This window comes from Castor canadensis, chromosome 13 (assembly GCF_047511655.1).
Source record: "Castor canadensis chromosome 13, mCasCan1.hap1v2, whole genome shotgun sequence".
Taxonomy (NCBI): domain Eukaryota; kingdom Metazoa; phylum Chordata; class Mammalia; order Rodentia; family Castoridae; genus Castor; species Castor canadensis.
This window is the reverse complement of record NC_133398.1, coordinates 11,324,110-11,342,774: the sequence shown is the minus strand read 5'-3', so window position 1 is coordinate 11,342,774 and position 18,665 is coordinate 11,324,110. Positions and strand designations below refer to the sequence as shown.

Genomic DNA, 18,665 nt, shown 5'->3' with positions numbered 1-18,665 from the left:
TGTTAAATGCCATAAGAAAAAATTTTAGTCTATATACTTTTTTATTCACAATGAGAATATACCACAGCATAAGAAAAATTGTAAGAATGAAATGCCCACGGAAGTTTATAGAACAAAATGTACACTAAATCGTTCAATTAAAGACCCATAAAGAAGTTTCAGTGCTTTCTAACCCACCTTCTCACAGCAGGGATTTAATCCCTCCAGGGAGATGGCAAACAAACTTCAAAGAGAAGATTATACCCAGACACTAGCACTGTACAACGTAAGATTTCTCTCTACATTTGCCCAAATACGTTGGCACAGATGCAAATCCAAAGAACAAAGACTAATCATAACGAAATTCTTTGCAATCATCTAAAATGGCAAAAATAATGCAACAAATAATATCAGGAAAAAACAAACACACCAAGTCTTATTAAACACAAGGTTATACAAGCAGACAAAGTGTCTAAAATCAAATATTCCGTGACAGCATATTCACCAGTAACAGCAACTAGAAAGGGAACAGTACCACAAATTCATTTGTGTACCCAAACTTCATTTCTTTATTTGTACAATCTTTGGAAGTTATTCCCTTCAACGTGAGAGGTTTTAATCTTCCCGACCCCCGCCCCTCCCAACCCCCCCAACCTCCCTCTTCCCGGCAGTACTGGGGTTTGAACTCAGGGCTTTGCTCTTTCAAGGCCTTCTACCACTTGAGCCCTACCCCGAGCCCTTTTGGCTCTGGTGATTTTGGAGATAGGATATTGCCTCTTTCCCAGGTCACCTGATCTCCCTTATTTTAAGCTTCTTTGCTGTCTCTGGGATGACAGGCAAGTGCTGCCATGCCCAGCCTTTTTTCAGTTGAGATGGTCTTGTGAACTATTTGCCCAGGCTGGCTTCAAACCACAATCTTCCTGATCTCTGTCTCTCAAATAGCTAGGATTACAAGTAGCTAGGCTCACACCATCAGCACCCAGCAAGAAGAATTTTTTTTTTTTTCAATTGAAGGTCAAGTTTAAAAAAAAAAAAAAAAAAGCAATTTCTAAGTAAAACTGAGATCACATGTCTGTTCCATGAATGTCATGAGATGCTCCTCAGGGCACAGAACACATAAGAGATAGTTACATGCCTTCACTAGTGCACACACTAAAAGTAATCAATGGATATATACAGATATATACATATATTTGGAGGGGGGTAACTGGGGTTTGAACTCAGGGATTCATGCTTGCTGGCAGGCACTACCACTTGAGCCATGCCCCCAGCCCTTTTTGCTCTGGTTATTTTTGAGATAAGATCTCACTTTTTGCCCTGCCAGCCTGGATCAAAATTCTCCTGTTTTTACACTTTCTGTATTGTAGCTGGGATGACAGGCCCATACGACCATACCCAGTTTTGTTTTGTTTTGTTTGGGGGGAGCGGGTGGGACTGAGGTTTGAACTCAGGGCTTTGTACTTGCAAAGCAGGCACTCTACCACTGAGTCACACTTCTAGTCCATTTTGCTCTGATCATTTTGGACATGGGGGTCTCTTGAACTACGAACTATTTATTTGCTCAGGCTGGACTTGAACCATGATCCTCTGATCTCAGCTTCCCAAGTAGCTAAGGTTACAGGCTAATGGTTACTACCCAACCATTCAAAGCCTTTTTTTCCATTGAGATGGGGTCTTGCAAACTTTTTTTTTTTTTTTCTTTTTGTCCAGGCTGGTCTAGAACCACAGTCCTCCTAATCTTAGCCTCCCTCATAACTGGGATGACAGGCATGCACCACCATGCCTAGTTGTTGGTTGAGATGGGCATCTTACAAACATTTTGACCAGACTGTCAAGCTGACCTCAAACCATGATCCTATTGATCTCTACCTTGAACTCCACCTCCCCAGTAGCTAGGATTATAGGAGTAAGCCACTGGCACACAACCAAAAGAGCTGTCTTTAAAGTTAGGAATATTTCTCACCAGCCTTTCTAAAATTAGCTCATCTTTTAGTTATGATTTGAAGTATCTGATCACTTTATAAACTATGTTTGAAGTAGAGGCATAGCATACCTTAGTAATTCAGCTTTACTTGGCTTCCCAGCTTTTACAAATCATAGGTAAGGAATCAAATTTAGAGTTTAACTTTGCTATTAATCATCTCGCAGAAAAGTAAAATATTTGGTAAACACTTAAATGTGAAAGGCAAAATCATAAATCTCTTAGAAGAAAATATCTTTAGATTGGTAAGGCAGGAAAATATTAATTGTACTATATTAAAATTAAGAAATGTTGATCAAAGATGCTATAAGCAGAGTGAAAGACAAACCACAGAATGCAAAAAAGTATCTGTAACACATATAACCAAATAATTAATATCCATAATATATAAACAATTTATAAACTAATGATGAAAAGGTTAAAAAATGCAATTAAAAAATGAACAAGAGACATGAACAGACACTATATAAAAGAAGATATTCAAGACACCAATAAGCAAATGAAAATGTACTCAATCTCACTGGTCACCAGGAAAATGCAAATGTAAACAAAAAGGAGGTACTATTACATGACCACCAGGTTGGCAAAACTCAAACCTAATTGTCCTAAGGGCTGAAGAGGATATAGAGCAGTAAGAACTACTAAACACTGCAAGTGAGAGTACAGACTCGCACAATTAGTTTTAAAAACAGGTTAGCATGATACAGTAACCAAGTATATTATATATCCTATTGAATCATGTGCTTACATGCACCAGAATTCACATACAAGAAAGATCATGACAGCATTGTGCAATATCAAAAATTGCACACAACTTCAACACTGTGAACTTTCTGTCAATAATAGAATAGGTAAGATATAGTTCAATAGTAGAGTACTTGCCTTGCGTATACAAGGTCCTGGATTCAATCCCTAGCAGCAATAATAATAATAATAACAACAATAACTAAGTTGTTCTATAGGGTATTACACAGAGATGAAAATGAATGATAGCAGTTACCGACAATATGGAGAAGCCTTACAAACATAATTGAGCAAAAAAGTAGCAAAACTACATACAGATTTAGAAACAGGCATAACAATAATATATTTTTCAGGAAGGTATGCAGTAAGACTATGAAGAAAAATAAAGGAATGATTATCATAAAAGGATAATGACTACTTCTGAAAAACAGGAAGGAGAGGCATGTGGGGTGCTGGCCAAGGCTACCTCCCAACATTTACAGGGTCTTGAAAGAGTAGAAAGGGAGACCCACAGACCATATGTCTAAATATTAAGTATTTAGAAGTTATAGAACAAGCTTATAAACTATTAAATATGTTCTACCTGCCTATCATGACAAATATACATCCATAACTAACTGGAAAGCTAGACTGATGGTAAGCACTTTTGGGCTCCTTAGAACTCCATGCAGAAAAATGGTGGTTTTGGGATTAATGGCCCTGGCTCACTGCCCATTACCCCCTTCTGCACCTCACAATGCAAGGGACCTCATATACAAACATGCAGTTACCTCATTCAGAAGTCTAGGCTCAGACATCGATCTACCATTTGATCCAGCAATACCACTCTTGGGGATATACCCAACAGACTGTGACACAGGTTACTCCAGAGGCACCTGAACACCCATGTTTATTGCGGCACTATTCACAATAGCCAAGTTATGGAAACAGCCAAGATGCCCCACCACTGACGAATGGATCAAGAAAATGTGGTATCTATACACAATGGAATTTTATGCAGCCATGAAGAAGAACGAAATGTTATCATTCGCTGGTAAACAGATGGAATTGGAGAACATCATTCTGAGTGAGGTTAGCCTGGCCCAAAAGACCAAAAATCGTATGTTCTCCCTCATATGCGGACATTAGATCAAGAGCAAACACAACAAGGGGATTAGACTTTGAGCACATGATAAAAGCGAGAGCACACAAGGGAGGGGTGAGGATAGGTAAGACACCTAAAAAATTAGTTAGCATTTGTTGCCCTTAACGCAGAGAAACTAAAGCAGATACCTTAAATGCAACTGAGGCCAATAGGAAAAGGGGAACAGGTACTAGAGAAAAGGTTAGATCAAAAAGAATTAATCTAGAAGGTAACACACATGCACAGGAAATCAATGTGAGTCAATACCATGTATAGCTATCCTTATCTCAACCAGCAAAAACCTTTGTCCCTTCCTGTTATTGCTTATACTCTCTCTACAACAAAATTAGAAATAAGGGCAAAATAGTTTCTGCTGGGTATTAAGGGGGTGGGGGGAGAGAGAGGGGGTGGAGTGGGTGGTAAGGGAGGGGGTGGGGGCAGGGGGGGAGAAATGAACCAAGCCTTGTATGCACATATGAATAATAAAAGAAAAATAAAATAAAAAATAAAATCTTAAAAAAAAAAAAAGAAGTCTAGGCTCTATCCCATACCCTACTCTCCACTAACAGTGACAGTCCACCCTAAGGAGGACAGAATGTAGGGAAGAGACTCCCAGGCTGTGGAAACAAGCTCAGAGCTATCTGAGATCCTGGATTCCCAAAGCATGATCTAGAATAGAAGAGTTCAGGCTTCAAGTGGGCATGTCTCTATACATCAGACAAAGGACTGACAACCAGAAAATATGGGAACTCAAAAAACAAAACTCTCCCAAAATCAATGAACCAATAAAGAAATGGGCAGAACTTTCTCAAAAGAAGAAATTCAAATGGCCAAAAAACACATGAAAAATTGCTCACCATCTCTAGCCATAAAGGAAATGCAAATCAAAAACCACACTAAGATTCTACCTCACCCCTGTTAGAATAGCCATCATTAAAAACACCACTAACAACAGGTGTTGGCGAGGATGTGGGGAAAAAAGGAGCCCTCGTACACTGCTAGTGGGAATGCAAACTAGTACAACAACTCTGAAAAAAATTTGGAGGCTTCTTAAAAATCTAAACATAGATCTGCCTGCCATATGATCCAGTAATCCCACTCCTGGGGATATACCCAAAGGAATGCAACTCAGGTTATTCCAGAGGCACTTGCACACCCATGTTTATTGCAGCACTATTCACAATAGCCAAGTTATGGAAACAGCCAAGATGCCCCACTACTAACGAATGGATTAAGAAAATGTGGTATTTATACACAATGGAATTTTACTCAGCCATGAAGAAGAATGAAATCTTATCATTCGCAAGTAAATAGATGGAACTGGAGAACATCTTTCTGAGCAAGGTTAGCCAGGCTCAGAAGACCAAAAATTGTATGTTCTCCCTCATATGTGGACTTTAAATCTAGGGCAAATACAGCAATGTGGTGGAACTTGGGTCACATGATAAGGGGAGAGCACACACGGGAGGGATGGGGATAGGTAAGAAACCCAAAACATTATAGTATTTGATGTCCCTACTGCAGAGGAACTAATACAGAAAACCTTAAAGCGACAGAGGTCAATATGGGAAGGGGATCAGGAACTAGTGAAAAGGTCAGTTAGAATGAATCAACTTGGGATGTAACACATTTGTACATGGAAGCAATGCTAGGAATCTCTCTTTATAGCTATCCTTATCTCAACTAGAAAAAAATTCTTTGTCTTTCTTATTATTGCTTATACTTTCTCTTCAACAAAATTAGAGATGAGGACAGAACAGATTCTGCCTGGAAGCGAGGGGAATGGGGAGCAAGGGGAAGAAATGGCCCAAATAGTGTATGCACATAGGAATAAACGAATTAAAAAAAAAAAAGTGGGCATGTCTCGTGAACCCAGAGACTCCTCCATGGAAAGCAGCACTGTCAGAGGAGGGTCAAAGCAGGACCCCTAAAGCACAGGGACAGGGCAGGGGTTCTTGTTACCAGGACTAGTATTTCCAACATAAGATTTTTTAACCTAGAGAATAGCAAACCTGGCCATTCATTTTATATTTATCTATTAACCATACATGTAAGTTTTATGTACTTCTTCCTCAAATAACGGAACAGACATCATGTCCTTGCTAATATCATATATGGAGAAGAACATGAATCACTTTTGAGAGACTTCTACCAAAAACACAAAACACGAGGATCCTGTCAGACAGATCCAGGGACTTTCTACAAAACAACAGACCTAAATTCTTAAAAAAAAAAAAAAAAAAAAAAAAAAACACTGCAAACTATTCCAGACTGAAAAAAACTAAACAGATGTAAAAACTAATGGATTGTATGATCTTGGATTGGATTCTGGATCAGAGAGGGAAATGCTGTAAGACATGATTGGAACTGCTGATTAAATTTAAATATAGACAATTGATAGTCTATCAATGTTAACTTTTCTGCTTTTAATAATTGGGCTAGAGTTATATAAGAAAATATCTTATTCTTAAAAGATATACCCTGCAATATTTGTAAGTCTCAAAATACATACAACATATTTTCAAACAGTTCAATAAAAGCTACATGTTCATGTGTGTGTAAGAGTATGAGTGTGTGTGTGTGTGTGTGTGTGTGTGTGTAGTAATTAAGCAAATGTGGCAAAGCAGTAATGATGGATGAATCTAAGGAAAGAGCATATGTACTCAACTATTCTTGTAACATTTCTTTCAAAACATTTTCAGAATAAGAAGTTTGAAAAAAAACCCTAACAGTTTAAAAACGAAGTTGTCTGTGAAGAGAGGAATTGGATGGCTAGAATAAGAGGGTAGGATAAGGGTTTCACTTTGTTCATCATTCTATCTCATTTGTACCTTTCAAATTTGGTTCATATTCAAAAATTTTAATTTTAACTTTGGAGTGAAATCTTAGAATACTAAAGGGAGAAAACTTAAGCAATTGTAGAAATAAGGAAACTTTCTGTCCTTAAATTTATATGTCAAATCATAGCTATCATCAAATGGTTACTCAGGGAAGTCAGCTGTGGAGTAGCTGCTACATGTGCACGCTTGGTAAAAGATTCAAAACTCCCATTCTAAACCCAATATTTGGATTCAATATTTGTCTTCAAACACAATAAGAGGCATAACTTAACACAGATGTTAACTTTGTACTCCAAGAACATTTGAATGAAACAACCATTTCATTTGTAATGAAATAACCCATCTATATATGGATATAATATAATACACTATACACAACTGACTATTAGGGAAGCATGGTGATAGAGAAAGAGTAAATAATGGGGGAGTTAATTTGATTAAAGCATGATATATACAGGCTTGAAGTACCAAGGTACAACCCCCTTGGACTACCAATACATACTTTTTTTAAAAATGAAGGTCAAGAGGGTAAAAAAGGTCTTTTCTGGAGGTGGATACTAGTGAGGGGGAACATAAGAAAAGGGTGAATGAAGGTGAATATGGTGGATGTATTTTGTATTCATATATGAAAATAAAAGAATAAAACCTGTTGAATTTTTCTAAGAATGGGGGAAGGAGGGAAGAAGAAATAATGGAGGGGACAAATCTAAGATATATTGTGAGCACACATGTAAATATCACAATGTATCCCATACAATTATTATATGCTAATAAATTTTTTAAAAAGTAATAGTGATGAATTTGGTCAAAGTGTATAATATACATGAATTGAAATATAACAACGAAACTCCTTTATACAATATGGTAATAAAAAAGAAGAAAACTTACAGTGAAGAGGACTTGAAACAAAAATCCTACCTATCCTACGCAGTGCCATATGAACTTGGTAAGTTATTTCACCTCTCTGAGACTATTTTCTCACAGATAATGGAGATGCTATTCTTTAAAGGTTACATTATAAGGATTAACAATGTAGATGTCCATTAGAACATCTGGATAACAGAGTAATAGGTACTCAAAGATAGCTATGTTTATGATTATTATAATCTAATTAAGATAAAGCAAAATAAAGTAAGGGTACAAAGCCAATTAAGGGCATAACTACCACCAGAATCCTAACTATTTCCAACTACTTCAAGTAAATTCACTCTCCTTAACCACCAAATTATATACGCAGGTGTTTGTGTGGACCAAGAATCCTTAACATTTGGAAAATTGCATCAAGAAAAAAAAAAAAAACAACAACAGTAGTCATAAAGGTTTTTTTTTTCTTTAACCAGGAAGAATTTTAGGTCCAGAAGTGATACACATAACCTGCACAAGATACCCTAACATTACCTGAGACCCTGTTGTTCAGGAATACAAATCCAAATAGACCAAAAGCTAAAGCCAGAGGAGAGGTTTCCTTCAACTAGTCTCCAATCTTCTACCAGCACAGATTTGCTAAATTAAGTCCATTTCAATCATTTCCTTTCAGTTTAGTGACAGAGAATTCCTTTTTTATTATTCTGTGTCCTATAACTTAACCCTTGCTCATTAGCAAGGTGACAATAGTTCACACAAAATAGTTGACTTCCAGATGCAAAACAAGAACCAACGATTGTAATGAATAAAGCCATATTCCAAGCCTGCCAAGGCAGTGACTCAATTCACACTATTCAGTGTGATTTTATTCTCCATCTTTCCTAAGATGATATGGACACAAAGAAAGGGGAAAGGGGAAACACTTAAACATACTTAAAACATAACAGATTATTCACACTGTTCACATATTTTCCCTTGTGCATGGCTGCCTCACACAGTAAGTGCCATCTCATAATCAAATAAGCAAGTACCTGAAAGAGTGCCACCTGTCCTAGGATAGGCCACTTCCACATACACTTCAAATGTGGTCTCTGGATTTTGCCTACAAAAAGAAACAGATCGTGATTACCGACAAGGACTTTGACAGCACTATATAAAACACATGGGCTATGGTGCAAGGTAGGTTTTGATTAAAATAATTAGCTTAACCAATAAAAAGCTGGGCGTGGAGGCAGGAACCTCTTGTCCCACCTGTGCAGGAAGCATAAATAATCATTGTCCTGGCATGTCTGGCATAAATGTAAACCGTATTTAAAAAATAACCAAAGCAAAAGGGCTGGGGGCTTGGCTCAAGTGCAAAGTTCTGAGTTCAAACCCCAGTACTGGCAAAAATAAGTAAAATAAAATAATGGCTCACCTTGTAAATAAAGGTATTAAATCTTAGATTTAATAAAATATGGTAATACTTCCTCAGCAGAAGAAAAATGTGTTTTGTAAATCAGAATGCTACTTATTTCTCTTATAAAGGAACATCATTTTTTTCACTGAAGAGAAACATGAGCTTTTGCTTTAAATAAGTTCCTTGAGTAGGAAGAGTTGACTGCTCCAAAATTCTAGGCATTTAAATATATGTTGTCAAATATAGTTACTAAAAAAAAAAAAAAAAAAAAAACTAAATCAGAGCATCTTACTCAAAAAATAAATAATAGTAAACTAAATTTCAAGAAGTCCTTCAAAAAATTGCACCCTTTTTTCCCTGCAAGGGGGTACAAAATGACCCCTTCAGCATCAAACATTTGTGGAAAATAATCTATTTGGAAATATCCCTTTCGGTCAAAAGATCTCAAGATAGAGCATTTGATGAAAGAAAGGAATGCTCTGAGGTCATCTTTCATGATAATAAGTAGTATACTCTGCAAAGCTTAAGGAAGATTCCTTCCAAATCCTTAAAATATCTTTCTTAAGACTATTTTACAACTGGCTAAATTTCATCTCAGAATTTCATTTCTCTGGATTAAAACCATTTTCAAAATGTTTTCTATATGACCATAGAACCAACCCTACGGAGGTTCTTTAGAGATTCCACACATTTTTTCTCAAATTTCCATTCTTAAATTTATTTTTATGTATTCTTAAAATTGAAATGAACATCAACATGCAAAGGTATTACATATCAAATTTTATGTGTTGTGGAGCATCAACACATTAATCTGTGTCACAGGCATTTTGTACAGGCCTATCTATCTCTAAGTGAAGAAGGTACTTTATCTATACACATCACCTCTCCTATTTCTCCCTTTATTTCTTTAATACATTTCAACCAGGCTTCTGAACCCACCAACATCATTGAAACAACTGTCAAAATCACCAAAGACCTCCACATAGCTAAAATGTGCAATTCTCAATGTTTGTCTTAGCCTCTCAGCAGCTTCTCCACCCCGCTACCACCACCAGGTATTGGGACGTGAACTCAAAGCCTACACCTTGAGCCACTCCACCAGCCCATTTTTTGTGATGGGTTTTTTCAAGATAGGTCTCATGAACTATTTGCCTAGGCTGGCTTTGAACCGAGATCCTTTTGATCTATGCCTCCTGAGTCACTAACTAGGATTACAGGCGTGAGCCATAGATGCCCAGCCTCTCAGCAGCTTTTGACACAGCCATTAGATTTGCCCTACTCCTTGAAAACATTTTCTTCCTTTTCCTTCCAGGATACCACTCTATAGGTTCTCTTCCTTCCTCTTTTTTGGCAGTTCCTTCTCATGTTAAGTTCTCCTGCTCTTGAATTTAGTCAAGGACTCTCCCTGTCTACACTTGTTACTTAGACAATCTCATTTAGTCTTGTGGCTTTAATTACCGTGCATATGCTTGACAAGCCCCCAAATCGTATCTCCAACTCGACTTCTTCCCCACTCCAGATTCCCTAGCCCACTCAATATCCTCACTTAAGACATCAAAGAAGAATTTCTAATTATTTTTTGGGGGTGGGGGCAATACTGGAGTTTGAACTCAGGGCCTCACACATGCTAGGCAAGCACTCCACCACTTGAGCCACTCTGCCAGTCAGAATTTCTGATTTAACATATCATATTTTTCTCCCTCAAACCTGCATCTCCTGAACTGTACTAGTTGTTCAAACCAACAAAACTTAATATTATCCTTGACTCCTCTCTTTGCTTTATTGATCAACCAATCAACAAGTTCTGTTGTCTCCACCATCAAAAGAATCTCGATGCTTCTCAGCACCCTCAACACTACCGTCCTTGACAGATCACCATCTCACCAGAATTACTGCACTATTCTGAGCCCCATATGGCTACACCTCAGTTTAGCAGTCAATAATGTGTTCATTCTAAAGTTCAGATTGTGTCAGCCCTCTGCTCCAAATGTCTCCAAAGTTTCCCACACACTCAAAGTCAGTCAAGCTTCTAGTTCTGGAGCTAGATGATGATAACAGGTACAACAATATGAATATGGTAACATGTCCAACAGTATGGATGCACTTAATACAATTCAACCAAACACTTAAAGTAGTTAAGATGGAATCTTTTGCTGTATGTATTTTGCCACAATAAAAAAAAAATAAGGGAGGGAAAAGAGTGTTCATAGGAGCTATATGATATGACCTTTGCCTACCTGTCCAATTTCAGACCTCTCCTCTCGCCCACTGAACTCCAACCATGCTGGCCTTCTTTCTGCCCCCAAATGCAACAAACTCATTCCTGTTTTATGGCCCTTTATATTGATCTTCACATAGGTGGCCCTTCCTGTCATTCAAAACTCATTTTATACCTGGCTTCCTCAGAAAGACCTTCTTTACCATCTAATTTTAATTCTCTACATTACACCTATTCCAACTTTTGTCTATCACACCAACTAATATTTCTCTGGTACCTGCACAAATAAATACTGGATAAAAAGAGTCTTTAGTACAGACTAGCCTTCTTGGGGTCTAAAATATTTCAATATATGACAGGTGTGATCATCCAGTTCTAAGATTCTCAAACTTCAGCATATGTTATTATCACCTGGGGGTCTAATTAAACGATAGATTTCTGTCCCCACCTCCAGAATTTCTGGGGTAGGACACAAAACTTACCATTTCTAACAAGTACCCAGCTCATACTGATGCTGCTAGACTAGTGACCACACTAAGAATTACTGATCCAGTTAAATTGAATTCTTCCAAATAATTTAGTACATAAAACATAAACATAGGGTATACCTCAATAAGCATCATTTCCAGTGCTCTTGCAGTGAAAGATATATTTCAAAGAAAAAGGGCATTTATGGAACCAATGTTGCTTACCTCTCTTCTATCTCTATCCAGTTACTGCCTCAAGCTAATAAGCAAGAAATAATAAGCCACCTAAGATTCTTCTCAGTTCAAATAGCTGGCAGAGCTTTATTACATGGAGCCAAAGATTTTAAGTCTCTCAAAAAAAAGAAAAGCAAAAGGCTGACTAAAATGCTAAGAACAAATTGGTCTATAATTATAAGTTATAGTCATGCTTATCTATGACCATTTACATGTTGCCTTATGGAAGAAGTGGTGACTAATGTTGTGACAAGTTATATAATGTAACAAATATACATAAGTTATTTTAAGGGCCAGGGAAGCCAATGCAGATGGAAGCATTTTCTATTTCTCTACAAATCGAAAAATAAGTTAGAAAGTGCCTCCTTTAAATGCAATGGCCAAGTAACTTAATATTCTCATTAAGTTTTAAACAATGAAGGCTGTATCAACTTCCAGGGGAACTCTGAGACCACCTTGATAGTGCTTATTCTTCCATTACTGTTCAAGACACTTAACATTTTTAACTACTTGGCTAAAGAAACTGAAAATCCTATTTCTGTTCTATTAACACTCACTGCTAATTTAGAACATGTAGTGATGCTGAGAATACCATATTCAGAGCCAATTTTCCAATATGGACCCAAGTTTTCTCAGAGCCCTTTATGATATAGCTTAACATATTACCATGCAAATGTCCTGGTTCTGCCATGATACCCCATTATTAATTGCCTTATACTTCTATACACCCCATGATCTGGAACCCTGCCCACCTGCCAAGTATATTTTTGCCAACCACCCCCACCTCCTGCAGTCTTGCACCCCAAGATCCCACCATATATAACCACCTGTAGCTCTCTAAACAAATCATGCTCCAATTCTAGTAACGGTATTAACCACTACCATGCTACTATCACCACTTACTATTTCCTAAGCACTTTATATGCATTATCTCAGTTAATACTCAATACCCCTGTAAGTAATATTAGACCCAGGTTACAAATGAGAACAATTAAGCTTACAGAGGATAAACTGCACAAAGACAAAGAGGTCACAGCAGAATGAGCATGAACCTAACTCCAAAGGCACCAACTGCCTTCCTGTTCTAGGTTATTCAGCTGCTCTTTTGCAAAGAACTGTCTTCCCAGACTTTTTCACTTGAGGCCTTCATATGTCAAGCCTCAGCTCAGACATTTCCTCCCCTCTGGGAAGCTTTCTCCAACCCCCACTCACACACCAGCCTGGGTTAAGTGCCCCTCCTCTACACTCCCAAGACACCCAGTGCTTCCCCACTCTCCAGGCTCTTACCACATCCAACCCAGACACAATTATGGTTACCTGGGGAGCTTTTAAAAATCCTGATGCCCAGGCTATCCCTAGACCAATTAAATCAGAATCCCCAGGCATCGGTATTATTTTTTTTAACTCCTCAATTTATTCCAAAGTGCAGCCAAGATCAAGAACCACTGCTGTGTCTTCGATTAAATATCTGTCTTCCCCACCAGACTGGTAGCTCCTTGAGGGCACCAACTGTGTTTTCTCATAACCCTAGTCTGACACCTGGCACAATAAATGTTTCATGAATGAGTTTTCCTCCAAAATCTGACATGCAGCTTGTAGTTTCTCTTTCTCTGGCAAGAGGTAATTTACAGAATACACACCGCTTCCACCTATTACTCTTTAAAGATGTTTTCCTTTGGCGTCAGAGGTATCAATAAGTCACACCTGCTGACAACCGCCTCAGCTCTTAAATACAGAAAAATGACAGACACAACAGCTAGAATGTGTTTGAAAGAAAGAAGTCTGCTCAGTTCTTGCTTCGGGGAGAATGAAGGCAGAGAGGAAACCAAGAGAGCATTTCTTTTTAATACTTCTCTGCTCAACACAATTCTCAGTGATTCATGGGAAGAGTCTGACTCAGTGCTCAGGGCCATGTTCTCAAAATGATTAAGTACACTCAGCTTGAAGTCATGAAACACACAAAGGGTTTGACAATATTCAGGCAGCAGGATAGCTTAATGGTTGTTCTTGCCCCAAAGCATCATGCTATTGATCACTCTGCTAGATCATCAGCTTTCAATTAGGGCCTACTTTTCTTCAATTACAACATATTAGGAGATTAGGAGAAAAATGTGACACTAACTCCTCCCAAAATGAATCTGGGCTGCACAGGGTAAGCATGCCACAATGCTAGGCCCCTTGTCCTTTCAAGTGTAATTTAGAGCTACAGATCTGAAACAAAGTATTAGGAACCCTCTTCACAACTTTAAGCCAGCTTTCTTATAGTACTTCTTAAGTTACAAACTTAGATGGGAGGATGGTAAGGTAAAATATTTCAAAATTCATAGGAACTCCACATTGATAATATGATCAACAGAAACTGTATACACTTCAGAACATGCTAGCGAACATCACCTAATAAACACTGATTCCTTTAAGCTAGACAAATAAGCAAAAATGTAGTGTTAATATATCCAACAAGTCTCCATTTGTTTCAGTGGACTCTGAAATTCAAGCCGTTTTCAAGGCTGAAAATGTTGTATCAAAGAGTGCTTTCAAACCCATAACAACATCTTCATAGGAGAATGCAGTCATTGTTGAAACTTGTTAAAAATTATTAACTTAGTTGTGTAATTACACAAACAAGTTCTTTCAAGACTTTACACTTAACTTTTCATTTCCAATAATGTTCTCAGGACCAGATTAATAAAAGATACACAGATACTGCTATGAAAGAAGTTACAAAGTTTTGCCTTCCATATATCATTACCAAGATTTTTAAGCCACACCACGCAACCAAGGTTACTGGAAGAGGTTTAGCTGCATTTCAACCAGAGGCTGAAGTTGGGCACTTCTCAGCAATGCACAGTGCTCCATGCAGTTTCAATATATTCTCTCATAGGCCAAGCTACAATGTAAAATATAGGCTTGTCAACAATAATAGTATTTGCAAGGAAGAATTCATTTCATTATCCATAAACATTTTTGTCCTTTAAAAATATATAAATTTGTCCTATTCCCTTTCTAAACAATTTAGTCCTAAAGCTTTAGGTGGGTAAAACAAGGTAGATGTCCACCCTGGTGATGGTCTAGTGTAGAGAGTGCCTGGGCGAGTGAGAAAGGGATGACTTAACAAGCATATGAGCAAGGAACACATCCATGCTGAACAGTGGCCTGTCATGAGATGTCTAATCCAAGTGGATAAGGAAATTATCCACTTAGGGAACAGTTTGGTATTAGGAAGTGGTGATCAAGCAGGGTGAGAAGGGTATTAACACCTGGGGCAGCTAGGTCTGGGGTGTTGAAGCACAGACAGAATGCAGGGGGTCCCCACATAAGAGGAGCCCAATATATGGTGTTAGAGCCAAAGAGAATTAAGAGATTTCCAAGCACCAGGGCACACTTGAGTGACTATGGAAGCTCAAATAGACTTGAGGAGACTGTCTGGGGTTGGAGATAAGGGTTTGGCCCAGTATGAGGGGAGACAAGGTCAAAGTAGAGCAGTGGCAGGGATGGGGGCAGAGAAACACCAGCATGAGAACTGTGATCCCAAAAAAGCAAGGTGAAAGAGAAGAACATCCACATGAGCTGGAGGTGAATGGACAGAATGCCTAATCTGTACCCCAGAAAGAGGGGCATGTGAAAACCCGACTTCTCATAGCTGAAATTGACAGCAAACTAGCATGACTTCTATGGAGAGGGACTTGAATTAGAGATATACCTGTAAGCTTAAGGTTTTCAATACATATAAACTGCTAGAGAATAAAATGTAAATGATTTTTAACAAATTATTTTCTAGTTCTGTCTACTGAGAGGGCTTGGGAGCAACAATACCCCAATAGCAATGAGCACATTCATTGCCCAAATCCTGGTTTCTAAATATAGTTCTCCTCTAAAAGGGAACCAAGGCTCCTTGGAGAAGTAGCTGATTCCAGGGCTGGGCAGAGAAAGTACAAGATGAACTTGGAACATCTTATTGTGCCAGAAAGCAAAACAGTATTCAAGGAATGGTAAGGACATATCAAAAGGATACAAGAGCTAGCTTGAAAGGGCTTCCAATGGCCAAATCTAAGGACAAACTGAACATCAAAGTCAACAATGATACTAACAGATTCTAACCTACTTCATGAAACAGGAAAGCACGAGTCCATATTGATATAATTCAATGAATAAGTTGAAAGTTTAATGAAAAATTAGGTACTGTCATAATTTCAAAGTACCATCCTATGAAATACTAAATACAGGGAGGAAATGAACAACTTCTCAGTATAGAAGTTTGGCAAAAACTACCTAAATTAAGTCTTGAAAGTAATAACCATCAGAAATGAGACAAATCACTAGAATGCACTTTTGTGAGGAAACAGACCGTACAAATGAACACAATGTGTGATTCTGAACTGAAGCCTCTGGTTCTCGAGGGCATTTGGGGGACAACTATTGAAATTTGAATAAGGTCTAAGGATTAGGTGCCATAATGAAACAATGTTCATTTCCTGATTTAATAGCTGCACTATGTTTATATAAGAGAATGCCCTTGTTTATAAGAAAACTCAGTGAAGTATTGAGGGTTGAGGCATCTGGTCAGCACTCCACTCTAAACTAGTGCTGTTTCTTTTAAAACTTCCTTATACTTTACTAATACCTTTTCTATAAGATCCTCATTGTTCAAAAAAGAATTTAGAAGAAAGCAATCATTCCATAATTCTAATTTTCCTGGATGTCTCTATACCAAGACTTTCTCACAGTAATAATAGTTTGGTGTTCTTGCCATCAAGCCACACACCAGATAACTTGGGTTACTATTCCAGTAACCTCACTAGGGGATTAGAATGAGCCATTTAACAGTTCAGCTTTCTCCCTGTCAAGAGATAACACCTGGCCAGCTCATTGGAAAAGTTCTTTCAAGTATCAAATGAGAGAGAAAAAGAGAAAGTGCTTTGTAAACTAAAAGGTGCTAAACCAGCATAAAAGGCATTATTATTTTGAAAAGGTCTTCATCTCACCAATGATAGGCCTAATGTGTAAGTAATCTACACATTATTTTGTATTTCAAAGAGTCACACTATTAAGCTTTCAAATACTGTTACTGAAAGCAATACAGAAAATCAGGAACTATCCAAATAAAAACATTCTGGGGAATACACAAAAGAATTTTTAAGAATAAGGGGTAGATTGTGAAGTCAGAAAGAAATTCACATTTTACCAAAACTGAAGAACGAAAAGTATCTCCTCTTTAAAGAAAAAATACTGAAAAAAGGCAAAAGATATACATTTTCTCCTTAGTAACAATATGAGTATCTGTAGAATACTATGTGGTTAACTTGGGAATCTCATGGGTTTCTGAAACTGTCAAACCTTGCAGTTTGAGATAGTATTATTTTCCCTGTTGTACAGGAATAGAAACTGAACTTAGAAGGTAAGTGGGACTCCAACTGAATCCCACTTTTCAGATCACAAAACCTATGCTTTTTCCACCATACCATGCTGCTATCCAAAACTGCTCAGGACTGTTTACAGTAGCAATACTGGAGGGGGTTTGTGGGGGGTGGTGGGGTGGGCCACAGACACCTCTGAGAAGCTCATAAAAAGCTTCACTACCTCCCCATAAAAATGCACGTAAATTAAAATGTTTTATATATAACCCTCAGGAGGGAAAAGCAATTTATGGAAATATGTAACAAAAACTCTTTCTTCTGTTGATGACTTAATTTTATACTCTTTTTATTTACTCCTCAAGCAAGCCTATGAGAGGAAGGTTATCACCATTATCTTTTTTTTTTTTTTTTTGGCAGTACTGGGACTTGAACTCAGGGTCTTTACCTTGAGCCACTCCACCAGCCCTTTTTGTGATGAGTATTTTCAAGATAGGGTCTCTCAAACTATTTGCCCAGGCTGGCTTTGAACCGTGATCCTCCTGATCTCTGCCTCTTGAGTAGCTAGGATTACATGCATGAGCCACCAGCATCTGGCTCCATTATTTCATTTAATAAGAATGGATACTCTGCACAAGTCTAATTTCTAAACTGTGTTAGGTATTAAATACTTAACTACTTAATTACTTTATATATCAGATATTGTTCTAAGCACTTTTCATATGTTATCTCATTTATTCTTCCCAATAACCCTACAAAAGAGTTATTTTCATAATCATTTGCATTTTATAGATGAGAAAAGTGAAATACAAGTTAAGAAAGTTTACCAAGGTCAAATAGCTTGTAAGAGGCAGCACTGAGATTGCAACCCAAGCAGTGTGGCTCTAGAGTCTACCCTCTTATTCTCTAAATTAACTTCATGCCTACAATATGCAATTGTAGCCACACAATTGTACATATTCTATAGTATACATGCACCAGAATGCACTCATTATAAATGTATAATTCTATGAGTTTTGGCAAGTGCATATACCCATGTAATCACTACTCAGTTGACTTTTTTTACTAAAACATACTATAGATCCAGTTATTTTCCTCCTGCCCACCCCCTTCAAAAACTACAGTGTCTAGCTGCTATGTTAGCACCTAGAGCAACTGTAAAGGCCTTCAGAACAGTGGCTCAAGGTCCTGAGCACTCCATGAGTAGTCCTCTGGGCTCCCAGAATGCTGAGTTCAGGAGGACTCAGGAATTATAGGATGGATCAGCCTTTCTATTGCCTCCAAGAAACAGTTGGGCTCCTCTTTCCTTCACAGCCCTGACCTCCCTTTGCTGAGAGGAACTTGCCTCTCCTCTGAACTGCTGCATCAGATCTTAGAGAACTTTTCAGCACAGATCACAGAGCCACCAGAGAATTCATACTCTTTAACAACCTCACTTATACTATACCAACTCTTAAGAATGTCA

General features: G+C 37.9%; 1 protein-coding gene across 7 annotated transcripts in view; it reads right to left on the bottom strand.

Annotated features, from left to right (window-relative positions):
• The window catches only part of Dennd1a (DENN domain containing 1A), a 463,821-nt gene that overhangs the window by 423,178 nt on the left and 21,978 nt on the right, over positions 1-18,665 (bottom strand). For all 7 annotated transcript variants that reach the window (XM_074051037.1, XM_074051041.1, XM_074051038.1 and 4 more), the window contains exon 2: positions 8,563-8,633. In XM_074051037.1, the coding sequence (XP_073907138.1) occupies positions 8,563-8,633 (71 nt within the window). The remainder of the gene's footprint in view (positions 1-8,562; positions 8,634-18,665) is intronic.